This window comes from Phalacrocorax carbo, chromosome 6 (genome assembly GCF_963921805.1).
Source record: "Phalacrocorax carbo chromosome 6, bPhaCar2.1, whole genome shotgun sequence".
NCBI classification, from domain to species: domain Eukaryota; kingdom Metazoa; phylum Chordata; class Aves; order Suliformes; family Phalacrocoracidae; genus Phalacrocorax; species Phalacrocorax carbo.
Genome location: NC_087518.1, coordinates 46,837,022 through 46,856,964, shown reverse-complemented (window position 1 = coordinate 46,856,964; position 19,943 = coordinate 46,837,022). Strand labels below are relative to the sequence as shown.

The 19,943-nt window shown below is 41.4% G+C and overlaps 1 protein-coding gene across 3 annotated transcripts in view; it reads right to left on the bottom strand.

The window, feature by feature from the left end:
• Positions 1-17,903, bottom strand: part of TTC39A (tetratricopeptide repeat domain 39A) — a 52,874-nt gene extending 34,971 nt beyond the window's left edge. Inside the window, exons 1-2 of one of the 3 annotated variants that reach the window (XM_064455110.1) lie at positions 17,720-17,903; positions 4,032-4,136 (exon numbers count right to left, since the gene is read on the bottom strand). In XM_064455110.1, the coding sequence (XP_064311180.1) occupies positions 4,032-4,136; positions 17,720-17,760 (146 nt within the window). In that variant the 5' untranslated portion in view covers positions 17,761-17,903. Of the gene's footprint in view, positions 1-3,120; positions 3,217-3,597; positions 3,739-4,031; positions 4,137-17,719 lie in introns of those variants that run through there. The other 2 variants (XM_064455113.1, XM_064455112.1) reach the window with 2 other exon arrangements.
• Between the last annotated feature and the right edge of the window lie 2,040 nt (positions 17,904-19,943).

The window sequence follows — 19,943 nt, the reverse complement described above, 5'->3', positions numbered from 1 at the left end:
GAAGCAAATACATAAGTGAGGACGGTGACAGCTCCCCTCCAGCTGAAGTATGTAAAATCAAAAAGCTTGGCTTGTTTTGACCTCAGAATTAAACCAGAGGCTAGTATTTTTTGTGAAAAACACAGTGCCCAAAAGTCTTTTTGTGGATCCTTTTACAATATTCCAGCAGGCAGGACATGCATCACCAGGTTACAGAAGCCCCAGGTTCAAGTCCATGCCCTGATTTAGTATCAAGATGCTTCTAACAAGTGAAACAAATCCAACAGCAGAGAGTGATGAAGACCCTCCACAGACCAGCCAACAGGTATACCCAGGAGCGAGATCAAGGCCCAGATTGAAACTGCATCAGGAGAATGTGGTCGCATGGGGCCTGAAAGCTTTCCTTATCTTTCATCAGACGTTCCATCCAATGTCCAAACAACCCACTAGACTTACTGCATGGGCTTCCACAGAAACTCTGTTTTGATGAATCGACATTTTCCAATAAAAACCTGTTTCCTATGAAAACTCCCCACTAGCATTAAGTTTACAACTAGGAAGGACCATTCTAATCAGCTACCAGCCTGGTTCCCTAGTTACCACAAGCTTGAATGGTCTAAGTCTGGTCTACGTCAAAAAGCCGCAGTTCAGTACCTTGAAGCCTTTTTAATCTAAGCCATTCTCCAAAATTTGGAATCTATTAAGTTCTTTCAGCTAGGAGGTGAAACCAACAATTAAGTCAGGTTTTGGCAGCAATATATATACACATTTATTATATTTATTTATACAAATGTGTTGTTTCGACTCCAGGCGTAAAAAGATTAAAAAACCCTAGAAATAATGACCTTGTTCATGTTCTTGACATTCTTTACCATAAATAGCTAACTCGAGCTTTCTGCAGAGCTGTACATCATCGTTATCCAAACACTGTCTAGAGCTTCACTCTACCTCCACATGCCTCTCCTTACTCTTTCACTGCTCTCGATTTGACAATCACACACCTTTTGTTAGGTCAGTTCCTAGAGAAAGCTCCTCCACCCCACTGAATAACCTCATGTTTACTTTTGTTCTGCAAGGGCAAGAGCATTTCACCATACCATGAAGACAGCCATTACAAAAGGCTTCCATTCCACACTAACCTCTTTAAACATTTTAAAGACCAGAATATACAAGATAACATTCAATATTGCAGATCTGGTTTATATTAAAAATTCCAGTGATAGTAAATAGGTACCACAGAACCACACTATTCCAATAAGACTTTCCCAAGTAACTAGCAGAGCAGCCTTTTCACACCCACCTGAAATACTCCCACATCAAAGCACTGAATTTACCTTTCAAACATGGTCATTCTAGAATTAACATTCCACCAACCAACACCAAGTGCTTTCTGGAGACTATTTTCGGAATAAAGTCAACTGCCCAGAATGAATTGTTCTCGTATTGTTCTTATAATACTGCAAACAGCAACACAGATGTGTTGCAGCTCATCCAATGATTCAGATAAATTCATGACACAGAGTAATCTTTATTATTTACCATTCTCCCAAGTGATTTGACATCAGCAAACTATCAGGTGATTACGTCATGCTTTCCTTCAGGATAATTGTTAAAATATTAAATATTTGTCTTGGGGAAGGAAAGGGGACATCTCACCAGAATCAACTCTTTAATTTATTATTATCTGTTTGCAATTACATGACTAAAATCTAGTCAGCTTTTACCTGATTTACTGTATCTCTGGGTTGAGGAGGAAGATGAGACTTTTTTTTCTCCCCACTCTAGGAACTAAACAGTTTTAGTGCCACTCATTGTCACAGTTAACAGGATACATATTGAAAAACACTGCTCTGTTTGGTGACTGAATTTAAGGAATATCTTAAAGAGTTCTTACACTTAGTATGAATACTCCATGAAAGATTAATTTTATTAAACTTACTGCAGAAACCACAAGATAACTGGAGCCCACTCTTGTACAACGATTGTTAATGATAATAAAGAAAACTGACTTTAAAAACTAAAAAGTAGCTGAGGAAACAAGAAAAGTTATGGAACATGGAGCAAAAACACCAGATCAATTTATTTTTATGAAACGAGATCTCTTCTTTATGATGGATTTGCTTTTATAACAGGAAAAGAAGAGCTTTACTTCAACACAAGTCTAGACACCATCCTCAGATATTCATTTTTAAGCTGTTAGGGAAGATCTTCCGATTTTAACTCTCATACATTGCCAAATCTGCTCTTAGTTACACATGGTACAAATCAGTTGAAAATACACTTATTGTGGAAGCCAAATGTGAGTAATTTAGTGAATCTGCAGTAATGTAATACAGAGCAGAGTATGTCCTACAACATAAGTGGTAAAGCTGCAAAATCTATGGTATGAAATTCTTTACAAGCATGTAAAAGCTGAAAAGTATTTCTTTAAACAAAGATAGCATGTTTATGGACTGTGAAAACCAATTTCAAATCTCAGCACGCTAAAAGGCAACAGTGAGGAACTGATGACTCCTAAAGAAAATACTCAGTATTACCACATGTGCCCACTCTACAGCTCTTGTCATTCCCTAAAGTGATGGAGCGTGTCCATAATGGGTATCATCTGTGGGGAAATTTAGCATTCTGTTTCTGCATTACACTCGCAAAGATCATAAGTCACTCGCTGCCAAAGGCAACAGGAATAAGGGCCTCCTCATAACAACAGGCTAACATGAAAAATCAGTTTCAAAATGGTTTTTCAGTTTGGAATACAGTCAGGTAAAAAACCAGAGTATCAGGCTCATGAAATATATTCCGCAGGGCCCAACAAAAGCTGAATGAAAACCATATGCAATAGAAGAAAAAATGACTTAAAGGAAAAAAAAACTCCATAGCCTCACTAACTTTTGCAGTGTTTTGGAAACCCCCTTCAATAAAATATCTCCCTATTTTATGTTGAGCACTGAGTAAGCATTTCCAGACGGGCACAAGGACTTTACTGTCAGAATTTAATGAAAATACAGTTATTATTCTTACCATTTTTATTATATCTTCTGATTATATATAAACACAAAACAACACTGCTGTGAATCAAACCAGTATTATTAATATATCTGAGCCCACAATTTATCATTAATGTCTTTCACAGAGTATACTTACATGGTTAAGCTTCAGATTCTCACATCGAAGACTGAGGCTGATAACTCAGCAAAGCAGATATGTAGTATTCACTGTAGTTACCCCTGATGCATATCAAACACACGCTACCCATTATCTATAAATTTTACTTGCTTCGTATTCCAGTGGCCTGAAAGAAGGCATGATGTAATTTGCTGATAGCTCAAAAATAAATGCATCAAATTGGGGGGAAAAAACGTGATTTAACCACAGACTTCAACAAGCCAAGAGCACAGGTAAATTCAGGGCAGGGCATGAAAAAATCACTGACATTGTAAAGATACAATTTTTAGAAGCTATCTTATGACCTCACCGCTTGCAGCTCGGCCACTCATTACATGCTGGGCTGCAATGTAATCAGGAAAGAGAGTACATGACCACAACACGAAATTGCAAAGTAAGCTGTGACAAAGGTTCTGCAAGTGGTTATTAAAAAACAAATGAAAAAAGAATTCATACCTAAAGTAATGTGTCCCAAACCTGGCAATTCACGGCCAGTTGCTCACTTAGACACAAAACTATAAATTCTCAAATACTCACAGTATGCAGAAAAATACGGGAAAGGAGGGGAAAAAAAAAGTGACAGAAGATAATTTTTATTCTTCCAGGAGTAAGAATCTCACATACTGTACTACAGCTGAGGGGTTACTTCTTTGGACAACAATTCTCTACTTTTTGTAGTTACCTTTGATCAATCTTGTTATTTACTCATCCAAGTGAAACACTTATTCTGTCTTCCCCAAAACTTGACACATTAACTTACCGCCCCCTTCTGAACCAAAACCATGCAGTCTTATCAACTATGAACAGAGAATTAGCTGTCTAGTCAATTCTGAGAGATGGTGAAGTAAAGAAAATAAACAGAGGAAAACTAGTAAAGGTAATCAACTTACTTTGCTTGTAAAGAAGCCAAAGCATCTGAGAACTTGTTGTTAAGAAATAAATCCAGAGCTGCCATACACTCATGCAATGCCATGTTGAGGTCTGATGTAGGTGACCTGCCGGAAGAGAGAATAAACTCAGCACATCTGTTCTCCTACCATTACTGCTACATTTGAACTCCCCATCTTCAGCTCTAGCCTTATTCCCGTGTATAATCTGCTATTCCATTCCCAGTGTTTGCAAAAAATGAAAGTGTCTTCCATTATATCTGTGGGGATTTTGTTTGTTTGATTTTTTTTTTTTTAAACTATGCTCTTATTCTGTAACATGTGGAAAGCAATTCAAGTTTTGTACTTTCTGAAAATCAGATAAACTGCATGTGCTGTAAATAAGAGCCTGGACATGCAGAATTTGCCATGGAGGGCCATGGCAATTTGATGAACCCAGGTGTCAGCAACACAGAAGCACCGGGTGACAATGCACATCTGACTGTGCGTAGGGCTGACGGAGACTACAGGCTGGTGACATTATGCTCATGTTGTCACTTTAAGAATGAGACACTGCCAAACTGCATCAGATTATTGTATCAACTGCTGCTGGATCATCTATTTCAGCTCATGTCCAGTATGGTTCCTGACCAGTAGACCACTACAGACTTGCAGGTGGGTTAAAACTTCACATTGTGCATGCTCCTGGGAACATCACTGTCCCTAAGAAGTGCTACTGCACTCAAACAGAAAAACCTGCTGCTGCTTCTCAAGGTCAGAAGATTATCTCAATGGTTTACTCTGGCTGTACTTTTCTCCTTTACAACATTCAGATGTCAGCCTGACCTGTCACACAAGGGTTCTCAGCTGGTCTTTGGGTTACTGGCAACAAGATAATACACACGAGCTGAATAAGTTTGGCCCAAGCTCACCAGCACCACCACTGCTGGACATAAAAATCCACAGAAGAAACAATAAGGCCTCGCACTAACAAAGTTAAGGTAACCTGTCCAAAGTTAGGACAGTTGAAACGTCTGCATCTAACGACCAAATAGCTATACTGCACTAATATGTTGTATACAAGTCTGTAAAAAAAGCTCCCCATCAAAATACAAACAAATCCTCATCATGTTCCTGACTCCGAACAGCTCAAACTGACGATATCTCTCTTGTGACTTAGAAATAAGCCAGGAATAAGCCAGGCCAACCACAGTGGCAACAAAGATGTTTTAGCTGCCTCACAAGATGACAGTCAGAAGACCAACCACCTCAAGGGCGTGCATGGCTATAGTGGATCCTTGTGCACCCCGCCAGGGAAACCCGCATGCTCCATTACCCCTCTGAAATGCCTGTACACCAACCCACACAGCATGAGGAATAAACAGGAGGAACTAGAGACCTGCGCGCAGTTGCAAGGCCACGATCTGATTCCAGTTACAGAGACATGGTGGGATAGCTCAAGTGACTGGAATGTGGTCATGGATGGCTACATATTAAGAAAGACAGGCCAGCAAGGCGAGGTGAGGGAGTTGCTCTTTATGTGAGGGAGCAACCAGAACGTATTGAGCTCTGCCTAGGAGTAGAGAAAGAATGAGTCCAGAGCTTATGGGTAAAAATTAAGGGGCAGGCAAATATGGGTGACACTGCTGTGGGTGTCTCAGGCCTCAGGCCTCTCAGGCCCTCGTTCTCATGAGGGACTTCAACCACCCTGGTATTTGCAGTAAAAGCAACATGGTGAGGAGTGTGAAATCCAGGAGGTTTCTACAAAGCATCGGAGATTACTTTTTGACACAGGTGGTGGAGGGGCCAACAAGGTGAGATGTGCTGCTGGACCTTATACTAACTGTAGATGTGAGGGTTGGGGGTAGCCTTGGCTGCAGTGACCACAAGATGGTGGAGTTCAGGATCCTGCAAGGTAGAAGCAGGGCAACAAGTAGGATTACAACCCTGGACTTCCTTAGAGCCAACTTTAGCCTCTTCAAAGACCTGCTTGGAGGAATCCCATGGGTTAGGGCTCTAGAAGGTAGGGGGGGGTCCAAGAGAGTAGGTCAATATTTAACTATCACATCCTCCAAGCTCAATATCGGTGCATCCCTAGGAGGAAGAGGACAAGCAAAGGAGCCAGTAGACCAGCATGGATGAGCAAAGAGCTTCCAGAAAAACTCAAATGGAAGAAGGTGGTTTACAGTATGTGGAAAAAGGGACTGGCCACTTGGAAAAAATACAGAAACACTGTAATGGCATGCAATGGTGCAAGGAGGAAGGTCAAGGTCCACTTGGAACTAAATCTGGCAATGGATGTCAGGGATAACAAGAAGGGCTTCTTTAAATACATCAGCAGTAAAAGGAAGACCGGGCCTGCTGCTGAATGAGGTGGGTGCCTGGTGACACAGGATGCAAAGAAGGCAGAGTTACTGAATGCCTTCTTTCCTTCAGTCTTTAATGCTAAGTCTGGCCCTCAGGCATCCCAGCCCGCCAAGGAGAGACAAAAAAATCTGGAGAAAGGAAGACTTCCTCTTGGTTGAGGAGGATTGGGTCAGAGATCACCTAGGTAAACTGGATCCTCACAAATCCATGGGCCCTGATGGGATGCACCCACAAGAGCTGAAGGAGCAGATGGATGCTGTTGCCAACCCACTCTCCATCATCTTTGAAAGGTCATGGAGGATGGGAGAGGTGCCCAAGGACTGGAGGAAAGCAAATGTCACTCCAGTCTTCAAAAAGGGCAAGAAGGAGGACCTGGGGAACTATAGGCAAAACCATGTGTAAGGTCCTGCACCTGGGGAAGAACAACCCCATGCACCGTTACATGTTGGGGGCTGCCCTGCTGGAAAGCGGCTCTGCTGAGAAGGACCTGGGAGTGCTGGTGGACAGCAAGCTGACCCTGAGCCAGCAACGTGCCCATGTGGCTAAGAAGGCCAACGGTGTCCTGGGCTGCATGAAAAGGAGTGTGGCCAACAGGTCAAGGGTGGTTTTCGTCCCCCTCTACTCTGCCCTAGTGAGGCACCGTGTCCCAATCTGGGCTCCCCAGTTCAAGAAGGACAGGGAACTGCTGGAGGGAGTCCAGCAGAGAGCTACAAAGATGATCAGGGCACTGGAGCATCTCCTACGAGGAAAGGCTGAGAGACTTGGGTTTGTTTAGCCTGGAGAAGAGAAGACTGAGGGGGATCTTATCAATGCTTATACATAACTGAAGGGTGGGTGTCAAGAGGATGGGTCTGGACTCTTTTCAGCGGTGCCCAACAACAGGACCAGGGGCAGTGGGCACAAATTGAAACACAGGAATTTCTACCTGAATATGAGAAAACACATTTTTCCTGTGGGGGTGACAGAGCAGTGGAAGAGGCTGCCCAGGGGGGTTGTGGAGCCTCCTTCCCTGCAGACATTCAAAACCCAGCTGGACGCGTTCCTGTGCCCCCTGCTCTAGGTGTGTCTGCTCGAGCACGGGGGGTTGGACAAGATGATCTCCAGAGTTCCCTTCCAACCCCAACCATTCTGTGTTTCTGTGAAACTATGCTACTTCCTTAAAAAAATGGCACAAGACAGCCTGCTGAAAGATAAAACAGAAAGCAGAGTCCTGGTTATCATCTTGAGGAAAAGACAGGGAAGCAGAGAGGAAACAGATAGCATCAGTAATAACCACCAACTGCAGCAGTGGTTTGGTTTTGTTTTTAAGAATAATGACTGCAAAGAAAAAAAAGCATAATTATGTATGTGAAAAACAGGATTATATATTTGAGAGAAACATTATATGACACTGTTCATAGCAGTTGTTGTCATCACACTTCAGATACACTGCAAATCCTTCTGTACCCAAGAGACTCTTCAAGCGCTTTGCAAACATTGATTAACCAAGTCTTGGCATCCGTCTCATAGAACATGCAATATCACGTCTGCCTAACTATTCTGAGCCTTACTGTAATAATTAAAACTTTGCCAATTATTGTTTACACATATTACAATTCTTACCTGCTTTTTAAAAACTCTGTTCTGAGCCAAACAGCATATTTAACACTATATAAAACATACTCTCATCTGTTTTAAGATATTTAGACTAGTAATATTTTATCTGGGTTTTTTGTTTGTTTGTTTTTTGTCATGCAGAAAAATTACCCCATACAATACAAATTAACCTTTTCAAAATATTCCTTTGAAACAGAAAGATGACAAAGAAAAAAAACACTGTTGAAGCTCAAAGCACAAATAAGATGTATTATTTATTCAGCATCTTTTCTGAATAAGAATTATTAACACAGTGCAACCCCCAGCAGCAGCAAAAATACAAGTTGCACACTTCCCTCATGCTCCAAGGAAACCTGACATTTGATGTAGTTCCCAAGTAAATGTCTTAAAACCTGAACACAATACACACCTTACATATCTGCTACAAATCATCATTTGTTCCTGTTAACAATAGGGGAGAAATACTTTAAACTAGAGAGTGCTGAGCTTTTTAGCAAAGTGATTAGTCATGCTTCAGTGGGCTGCAGATTCTCTCCTGCTTTCAACAGCACTATCAGAGCTGCCTCTAAGACAAATGGAAAATGCTGTACTACTTACCTTTCTGCTAAATCTCTTGTGTTTTCTGACATAGTCATTTGTATGCCCACTCAGCATTTAGGCACGACCATCTAGCAGCGGCAGCAGCAGCACTTGGTGCTACTTAACCAGCTCTGGGTGACAGTCACAGTACGAGCGCAGGGCAGGGCAGTGTCTGCCTGCGATACCGTACTCTCTGATTGGTCATTATGGGCGATACGATGAGAGCTTCGAGCATCGCTACTTCACTTACAGCTTACTACAAATGAGCTATTTGTAAGCCGATCCATGACACATGAAGTTCATATCACTAGATACTTATTACTAATGTAGCAGGTGCTGACAGCTGCCAGCATATCTTTGACCTACAGACCTGTCTGAAATTAGTGCAGCGTCAGCTATCTTTCATTCAGTACAAACTAGGCAGAAGTCAAATATCCCTGTCATTACAGATCTGAAACAACAAAAATTACTGCATGTGGCAGTGGACCACGTCAGAAACCTGTGAACCAGAATGAAAAGTCAAATGAGGCCAGCTGACAGGCAGGAAAATCGAGGCATTAATTGCTGCAAATGTGAGAAGCAGATAGGCAAAGAGATGAGAAAGTACTCCTTCCGAGCAAGGATTCTCTGCAAAACTGGCTTCAATCTGCCAGCCAAACAGCTGCTTATTGTTGGTTCCCATAAATTTGGGAAGACTTTACATGATCTTTGTAAAAATCTTTAATGCCATGCAAAATGACATGGGTTGGCATAAACTATTTAATCAGTGGAGTGAGTTCATTTGGCCGATTTTGCATAAAGTAACATAGTGTATGCTCCCAAACTGCTTTGCTGGCACATCAGCAGTACTGGTCATGTAGTAAGAAGGGCAGCTACCAGCAGCAAAACCAGTCATGTCTCTCACTGTGTTGCTGGTCTGTAGAAGTTGATCAGCAATGATTTAATTATCTAAGTTAGTTTCTCCAAGAGTATCTAATGTTAAAAACTATACATTTCTTTTCTCCTTTATCCAGTCTTATTTGTTAGATTACACAAAGCAGTACCAATACTGAAGACATCAACTGCTATAGGAAGACCCAAAGATTATAAACAAGTGAAGGATAATATCAGGAAGATACTCTGAAGGCAATTAACATACCTGATTAAATCCCTTGCTGTTTTTATAACATCCTGTACAGGAAAAGTCTGTGCTGCATTTGGTATAGAAATTATTGTAACAGATCCACAGGCTGTCCTGTTAATGACTCCATTACATGCTCATAACAGCACTATGTACCTGGGCCACAGCAGAAGATAAAAGACATTACTGGGTTTTTTTTCTCCCCAGTTGGGAATAGCTACTGCTTACAACTTAAAATTAATTGGGGTGCTTCCATTGCAGGATCATGAGCTACCCTGAAAATATTATTCATCATTTTCACTAGTGCTTATACAATTTTTAATTGATACTGTATTTCTCCAAATGGTCTTTAAAGTTCTATATGGTGAAGGCTCGGGCTGTTTCGGCCAAGTTCTTCAAGACTTGAGTTGGGAGGTTTTTATTTGAATGTCACTTCTCTGGTAACAATTACATGTCCAGACAACCTTATGCATGCAACCTCTTTTCCCTCACATATATCAGTGTTTTCTTTTAACTAAAGAAACAAATGTAAAAAAATTAAGATCTGAAATATTTCCAAATTTAGGCCATTTGCCCCTTTGGTTTTAGAAGCTTCTTTCCTTTTTTGCTTTTTGGTGGCAGGTCTTGCAAGGATAGTCATATGGTTCTCATTGTGGTTTTATTATTTACGAAATCATCATTCTCTGCCCTGGGGACCATGACTGGGGTGGCTTCACAAATCATAATTATAGTGTATCCTCTGACTTAAGGTAAGGCCTGATCTTCTTACTCCACTGCATCCCCATTGTCTCTAGTCAGATGAGCAATTACTTGGGACACCCTCAGCAATGCCCTTTTTATTTAAACATCAAATCCTTTTTATACCAACAGCAATATAGAACAAAATAAATAAGCAGAAGTAAGCAAAATTAAATTTCTGAATATTAATGAAAAGTAAAGCACTTTCAAAAGTAAAGAATCATGATGTTTCCCATGGTCAAGAGCAGGGGGGAAGGCTTTTTTGAGCAGGGCAATTACCATATTTCTGCATAAAATTTATTTCACTGTGTGCATGATATTGACTGGTTTCTTACTATAAGTTTGCAGCACATATGCTTTATGATTTGTCACTGAGTTTTATGGATTTCATTAACAAAAAGGATCTTGAACCTTGTATTCTGCAAAATGCTGAACTACCTCGGTAATTATCAGAACTTTGCAATAAAAAAAAAGGTAAATCTGAAGTTTGTGCCTTTACAGTCATGCTTTTAATAGTAATTCAAGAGCTCCTTCAGTATTGTGAAACACTGAAGGCAAGTTAAATCAGTCATATCCTAAAATATGAATAAATTTCTCTGTCAAATCTGCGTTATCTGCATAAGTCAGTTGAGGTAGTATGCACAGGTAACTTACTTTGGAGGAATAGAATAAAATACAGAGAGTCAAGCACAATTGAGCTAAAACAGTACTTGATGAGAAACCACCACAGAGAAGACCAAAAGCTGGTGACTCAGTAGTTGACTCTTCTCTCCATTATCAGGAGACTCTCGGAGCAGGGAGAAATGGAAGCACACCATGTTTTCCCAAATACAGACTAGTCCCAAACACTTAACCCAAGTAAGATGCAAGATCAAAGAAAAACATCTAATGGAAAGATTATATTCCCATTCCAAATAAAGTTCACAGCAAAATCTCTGTAATCATACTAGGGAACTTCTCTCTCAGGAGCTTGAACAGCACCAGAGCAACTGGGCTCAGTAATGACCGACGCTGCTTTCATCTTATGCAGAAACATCCACAAAGCTACTCTAGTAAACAGCAAGCTGCGTTCTGGCTTGATTGCTGCCATAGCTCTACCTCTACTGAACAGCTGGCTTCTGCTACTGCCACCCCACTGAACCATTTCTTCCACAACACAACAGAAACTGTTCGGCATCCAAACTTAATACGTCGAAGGCTCTTCATCCGAAGGGTTACACATTCAGCTTAAGTTTCCTGTTAAGTCATTTTGAAGTACTTGCTCTTGATTTAACTTTATATTTAACAATTTGGAGAATACGGTGTTTTGGCCTCCTTTACTCCCTTTATAACAAGGGCTCTCCATGTAACATACAGTTTCAATTTTTGCATGATAATGCTAATCTTATGCTATTAAAAGGCAACACAAACACTCATAGCACTGGTAGAAAGGACTGGGTTGCACCCACACACATTTCTGCAGCTATTTTAAGCCACCTGCATCAATAGCACATACACTTGGCAGCACACCTCTACTACTATGATGGTGGAAAGCTCATGACATACACAGGAACAAAAACTAGCATTACATTCTCTCTATCTTTACAAATAAATTTAGAGAGGGTTGTTTCCAGCCACGTGGTACAGAGAAAAAAAAGTAACAAATTCTTAAACACCCTCTTTATAGAGTATGAAATGGAACTGAAAAGAGATTAGTTTCATATGCCCAAAGCGGCTTCATTCTTTCCAGAGAGGAAGGAATAATAAAACCATATTGCTGCCTACAAACACTGTGCCACTTGGGCTACCAAAGCTTCATCAGTGCTAACAATTCACAGATGTAAGGAGCACACCAAAGCACATTTCAGAGGTCTGTGTTTCAGTTTGTAAAAAAAACCCACAAAAACAACCAACCCAAACATCTAGGACACCTCCCGCATATAAACACAACCTGGCTTGCTGATAAGCAGGCCACGTACTGTCGCCGACACCCAGGTGTCCTTCTCATCGCGTATTTTCAAAATTATCACCACTGAATATAGAAATTCTTGCCATGACAGCACTTTCTGTTCTCATAATGCTGGATAATCACAGAGACCTTATGAGATACCAGGTCACACCTGGGGTTACTCTCTTTAGCCTTTTCAAGTTTGCCAGGTCATTCCTAAATCGATGACTACTACTTTTCTAAATAGATGCCTGCTTTTGGCAACACTGCATTACAAATGTTCTGAGCCTGAGACTGAAAAAAAAATCTCTACATTCAAAGAAAACAAAAATTACATCACTTGGGAAGAATTCTTTTCCTCTTTTGCAAACATTTCCAAAACCACATGAGATCAGAAATAACCTCGGATGAACAGCTCAATCATTACCATGAAAAGGAGAACCACAAAACAGTTCTCTCAATAATTTGTTACTGTTCAGTGTTCATACAATACAGGAATTTCTTCATAATTCAAAAGCAAATAAGTTAATGCAAGAAAATGACTTCTACTGTATCCTTTCCTGTTCTATGTGCCAAGCTAGTAATACCTCAGCATTTATCTGTTTGTCTTCTAGAACACATTTCTGGCCTGTGACTAAGACTTCTCAGTGCTGCAGATATGACATTACCTCTAACAACAACAAAGCAATTAAAAGGTTTCAATATTCATGTTCACCAGATATTCTGTATAGAGACACAACAGTGATGCAATTCTGGAATTCAGGAGATCCTAGTCAGTATTTCAAGTTGTACATGGAGTATGACACAGTTTATTCCTGAGGTTAACTGAGCTCTGAAACCACCGAGCTGTTGATGCCTCGGCAATGCCAAAGGTCTTTTGTTAAAGATACTCAAGCTTTTGGCCCTTCTGTTTCAGCGAAAGCTCACAAAACAAAGGGTTGTGGCAAAGCAGTCAAGTGAACAGAACAAAGTCCAGGGATGTGTTCTGCCCTTGGTTCCACTGGTGTTTAACTTGAACCAAGCAGGATCTAGGTTGCATTACGTCCTCAGTTCTCATCCTGTATTTGAACAGGCGAACAACACAATAAATTCATTAAGATAGGTTTGTTCAGACAAATAAAAAGTATTGGTGTCATTTTCGCAGTTCCCTTTCCCCATTTTACTGCCATGACTGCTCACAGAGAGCTAAATGCACCATTGTGGGTGATTATTCCCAGTTAGTAGAACTGCCTGCATCAAAGACAATGAAAAAAAAATATATATACACACACAAAACAGTCTGGCAAATTACAAATTATAAACCCATGCATCCTGGAAGTGCAATAACTTATTGGAAAGTACATAGCAAAAATTAGCTCACACAGGGTCAAAACTAAAAGAAAACAAATATATCTACCATTAAAGGAATTTGCAAGAATGCTGCAGTTAAGAGTAAATATTCATCGTAAATCAGTCTGTATTGACACTTAGCAGGTTTTAACCACTCTTCTTTTTCAATTCAAATGCTCTACAATCTTTGCCACTTTGAAGGGCAGATGTGATTCATATCCTACCTTTTTGGGGTTTTTTTTTTTTTTGAGTCCTAAGGACTTTGGACAACCTTACAATACCCATTTGCACTTTTCTCAAAGTCCTCTAACTTTTGATAGTTTTACTGCCTCTGGTCAACCTACACTTCTGAGATAGTTATTCTTGATTTTTAAAGGTCTGTTTCTGTTCATATTAAAAATAACGAGAAACCAACAAGAGCTATACCACACCACTGTCTTGCAATGGTGTTGAGCACATTTAGGTACCCAGCAAACTAACAAAAAAAGCATTAAGCGAAATGGAAGCTCATGTCTGCCACACTCATGGTAAGAAGCCAGACAAAATCTGAGAGGTTTGTTTTTGTAAGCACTACAAGATCAAGGTAGAGGTCTGTATTATTTCTTAAATAATATTCCACGAGAATTCAGGGTGGGATGATCTGCAACTTTCCCTTTTGGCCGGATTCTCCATTACCTAGCAACAATAAGGACTGACTGGTAGGTCACAAAAGAGTTACCTATGCATCTTCCTTCAGCGTTTTGTAAAGTCTGGTTTGTACTTCCTTATGGTGACTTACACTTCACTGCTTTCAGACTTCAGTGTGGTGATGAACGTGGAAGGGATGAAATACACATTTTGGCCAAAAAGGCATTTTCCCAAAGTACTTAATCTGAGCTGAAACATTTCTTGGTTTGGTATTTGGTTTGGGGTTTTTTGCATTAAATTTATGCAAAGCATTTTCAAAATCAATTACTCTGTAATATGTTTTATTGCAACTTAAAAATAATCATGCTTTTGTTTCAATTCCATTGCTGAACAGTACTTTAGGTTCTTATTAAAAATACATACATAGGAATGACACAAAATACTTTAACAAAGGGGGATTGTTGCTTTGCCTTTAATCATTGCTTTACATTAAATTTCAGATTATGTTTCCCTGAGAGCTTCCAACAAACTGACTTTATATGTCAGAAGTCATCTACAAAGCATACTTCATGGTACCTTGACCAATAACAATGCCGCTTTCTCTCTAATTAAATAAAAATTCAAGCATAGCACCTCAATACACCTTTCTAACTTTCTTGAACCTGCCTATTCAATCAATACTCAAGAGCAGAAAAAAGTACTAGCAGCAGGTTTTCCTGGTACTCAGTTATTTCTAAAGCCATTTAAAAGATTTATTCTTTAGGCACAATGGCTTCAAGAAGCAGATAGTTATTACTCTTTCCATTTCAGAGTACAAAACCAACTAAGCAAGCTACCTGAGGATTAAAAAAAAAACCAACCCAGACAAAAAAGCAAGGCTGACTTTGATCTCAGAATCAGAGCAGTCTGGCATCTTTCTGGCATTTTTTCCCCTTCTGACAGGAAACATGCATTGGTCAAAATTCAAAACTTCAATGCAGAGCTGGTGAGATTTCATCGGCTCAGGATGACAATTTCAGATAGAGCCAAAGAGAAGGAAAGATAAAATTATATGTAAGTTCAGTATTGCATTCTGTTTGATAAGCCATTAAGTCAAGCATATCTAAATTACCATCCTAACATACAGGCTCTCTTCTGGTAGTTGTTTTTTTTCACAAAGATGACAAAGTTTTATTATCAGAGTGAAGACAAAAGTTGAAAATCTGCAAAATAGGAGGTCATTTTCCATCATCCCTACTCAAAAAATCTGGCATTTAGTTTTGCGTTCCAACCAGTCCACTAGACCATCATGTCCTCCAACTATGATCTAATAATGTCAATCTATTCCCAAAATATATCTGAAACCTAAGAAACCACAAGCTCAACCTTGCAAAAACATTGTCTAGGAGCTTCATCAGGGTTTTAAAGGAGCATTTTAAGTAAAATGTGAACTACAACAAGGAAATACTAATTTTTTCCAAAAATTAGCAAAAATCCTGATATATATGTTTTCAACATTTTGTAGCACAATAACCAAAACACCTGCAGTACTTTATATCCACGTGCAATGTTACACTGGAACGTGACAGCAGGTTCCAGTAGATGGAGCTACAGAAAGGCGGTGAGGACCCAGCACCACCTTCTCCAGCAGCTTCAGAAACAGTCTGACGTTTGGAACAACCTGCCGAATGTGGCAAAATTCAGCAAACTCCTTCCTACTTCTGAACATTGTTGCAAACGTTCTTCTGTACGTTCAAAGCTTTCTGAAGTGCAATGGAGTCACAATTACAATCTCTCAGCCTTTGCTGCTACTATTGTCAATGCAAACACAAGACCTGGAAGTTGTCTAATGATGTAATTTAAAATCATTATTGCAAACATATGGCCCACCTTCCCAGCCTAGAAAGTTAAAAAACAAACAAACAAGCAAAACCTGTTCATCCATTACAGAGTTACTGAGAGAGAATGTGACAACAAAATTGTATAAGGCTATGACAAATACTAACACGCATGTCATTTTGGATCATTAGCAGGGCTAGCAAACTCCATATTTTTTAGTCCTACAGGATTTTGCTGCTTTAAGTACCACTGGACCACCTACCTCCAACTCTCTGTAATAATTCTATTGTTAATATAGGTGCCACCAAAAAACATGCACTATTGTGCAGCTTATATAATCTAAAATTCAGGAAATGTTTTCCATCATGGTTTCTGCAGATGAATTAAAGTCTTGGGCTGACGTTTGCTGGTTTCAACTTTAAGATATAGGGAAAGCATGCAGGCAAAGGCAGAGCGAAACACCACTTTCTGGTCTTTATGAAGAGCCATGAACAGACCCCTCTACCACTCTTCTAAGCAGAGAAGTGGTTTGCTGACCTCTCAAACAACTACACTCTTAGGAGTTTCTACTCCTGCATAGATTAAAAAGCAGATTATTTCAAAAAGTCGCATGTCAAATAGGGAATCCACAAACAGGCCTTTAACGCAGCCATGTTTAAAATCTCACATGCCGTCAACACTGGGGAAGAACGTTATTTGCACACTGATTCAGCTTTTGAAGAAACAACTCTTCCCACACACACAGAACAGAAGTTTATGTATTTTGGGGGCAGCGGGAGTGCACACGTGAAAAGGAGAAAGGAAAGTTATCTACCTGCAGCTTGTTCATACGGCGAGCAAGAAGGCATTGAGTTACACAGTAATTAACATCAGCGCTTCGCTGTCAAGGTGTGTTACAAGCTGTGCAAACAGGAGCTCAAGGGAAAGGACTCGGCCTTCAGAGGCGTGACATGGCTCTTAAACACCGCTTTGAAGACCAAAGTTAATTGACATCTAACTACTGGAGGACTGCAGCACAGGTATGTAATTAGCTTAAGCTAAGGCTTTTGTCCGAGAAAAAGAAAAAAAAAAAAAGCCCCTGAAAGTGCAAAGAACCAGTTTCTGCCCCTTCAGTCGCCGCGTTCCGGCGGGAGGCGTTCGCCCACCGCTGCGCGCCGTGCGCTGGCGGGATCGGGCCGAAGCGCGCTCGGTCCCAGCGCGGGCTGCGCCGGGGCAGCACCGGCCCGGGGTCCCGGCCCGCCTCGGGGCGGCGAGGCGGGCTGAAGCGGCAGAGGCACCGACTCCCCACGGTCAGGCAGGTAACAAACTCGATTAACCGGCTTCAGACCAAGGCGGGCTGCTTATCCGGGAGACGAGCCGCCCTCACACCCCTCTCCGCCTCCTGCGATCAGACCTTCGGCTGGCAGCGGGACGGGGGTTTCCGCCGCCGCGGTACCCCCTTCCCCACCCGGGACGGAGCGCTCCCAAAGCCCCGGGGGAGGGAGAGCCCCGCCGGAGGCCGCCGTCGCGGGCTGTACCGGGAGAGACCCCCGCTGCCCCGGCGGCCTGAGGTAACGGCTCCGGCGCCCCCTCCGAGGGCCGCGGCTCCCCCGCCCCGCCTCAGCCCCGTACCGGGCGTCGCCGCTGCCGCTGTTGGCCGCGCGGGAGTCCATGGAGGCGTCGCGAAGAGCGTCCCCGGCTCCAGTAGCTGCGGGAAGGGAGGCCGGAGCCGAGGTCTGGCGGCGCTGCCGTTCCCCGTGGCGGGCGGCTGCCGCAGCCACCTCGCATGGTGTGAAGCGGCGGCGCCTCGGCGCATGTTCCGTCAGGGCCGGGCCCGGGCCGAGGGGCCGCCCCCGCAGGTGAGCGGCTGAGGCAGCGCCCGCCCCGCTGCCGGCCCCGGGCTGCCCGGCCCCCGGCTGCCTCCCCCAGGGACACAGCGGCAGTCGGACATTTCAGTCGGAACCAGTGCGGGGCTGGGGGCGTGTGCTCTGCTGGGTGGGATGAAGGGCTTCAGGCCCTCAACTGCTCAGCTGAAGGGGAGGGTAGCCCCAAGAGCTGCTGTGAGGAGAACATGCATGATTAGGAGGTACTGGTGTAAGTGTCATTAATTCCTCTTGAGAAAAAACAGGAGGAAAATATAATTCGTATTGAGCCGAGTTTTAAATTACAACGTGTAGGCTAAGAGCCTGCTCCCCGGAAAGTGTTTGCCTGGGTGGAGCCCTCCACCCCAAAACACAATGGTCACTTAATTGCACAAGAGGAGTAACACCCAACAGTGCTTATCTTTCGAATTTATCAGTTTGTGAACAAATTATTTACTTCAAATTATTTTAAAGAGTAAAAAAAAAGCTAAACTTATTGAAATTACTAATAGATATGCAATACTGAAAAATAATATACGAATGGCCAAAGTAATCGCATCAGTCACGCAGCTCCAGGGATAAAAGTTAAGAAGAGATTAACGAAAGGAGTTTGTGGAAGGAAGCGAGCAGGGGAAAGAAGGCAAAGGTGTACACAGCAGAGGGAGTGGCAGGACAAACAGAAGGATGTGGTTGACATAAAGAAACAATGGGCACATTAATGAGAACAGTGGGTGTATAAGGTTAAAAAAAGAATTTATTAGCTGAACACCGACAATGTGGTCCGTGATGTGAAGAACAAGAGGTAGGCAGCAGGCCTGCCGCACGCTCCAGTGCACAAGTGGCAGCTGTTTTGAGGGAGAAGCAAAGACAACTGAAGAGAGCACACTTGATCCATATGAGCATGATTCTTTAGTTTGACAACAGGCAAAAATTCATGATTGTCTGATCTAAATGTTTGATTTAGCTAAATGAGGGATGTTGTAAAGGAGTGGTGACAAGCACCCTCACAGAGCTGTTTTGGTACAGATGCAAAACCGCATTTTTCAGCATAAAATACCTGTTACATACCTTTATCTTTTTTAAAAAAATTGTGAAGCTCATACATTCCGGCTTACAGCTTTCACAGTGAAGACAGACTTCCCGTGTAGATCTTTACTTTCGATACAGCCCATTTTCAACAGCCAGTCACATTTAACCTAAAGAACATTTTTATTAATACCCATCCCAGAATATACTCTAAATTGCTTTTTACAACTTTTAGGAATTCTATGTTGTAGGAGAAAGTTGTAAAAAGCTAAAACAGGACAGTTTTAATTAGTTATTCTCCTGAGCATATTATTGTCTGTTCATGAACAGAAGTAATGCATTTAATATCTGACTAAAATATTTTAAGATAAATTGATAGCATATTAAGGAAAGTTAGAGAATTTAAATCTATAACTAGCATTCAACTAGTACTTTTTCATCCAGTTTTTAGGATTCTGGGTCACTGGTTTGAACCTCAACCAAGTTATTTATTCAGTAAAAGTTATTACTGGATGTGGGCCCAAAATAGGATTAATACTCCAAACTCCTCAGAACTGTTCAGAACTTAAAGACCCTGGTCTATCTTACAGAACAGCATTTAAGAATAAGGAGGTATTAACAGAGCCTCAGATATGTATTTTAAAAAACCTACAAGAAAGATTTTAACTAAAAATCCATTAAGCCTTTCAAAATTAGGGTTTTTTCAATAGAAGTGACCACACCTGTTCATGTAAGATCTCAAGGGAGACTGCATCCTGTGAAAAACAAGACCTTTTGGCTTTGAATACAAAAGTTGAGTGCTACATAGTCTCAACAGAATAAATACTGAATCTGTCCACACAGGAAATTCAGTCTGAGAAAGTGGATCAGGATGAATCCTTTTATTGACTTGGGCATTCTCAGATACAAACCCAAGAAAGGTGAGTTTGCAAACAGTCTTACAAGGATCTCTTGCTGGCCAGTGCCAG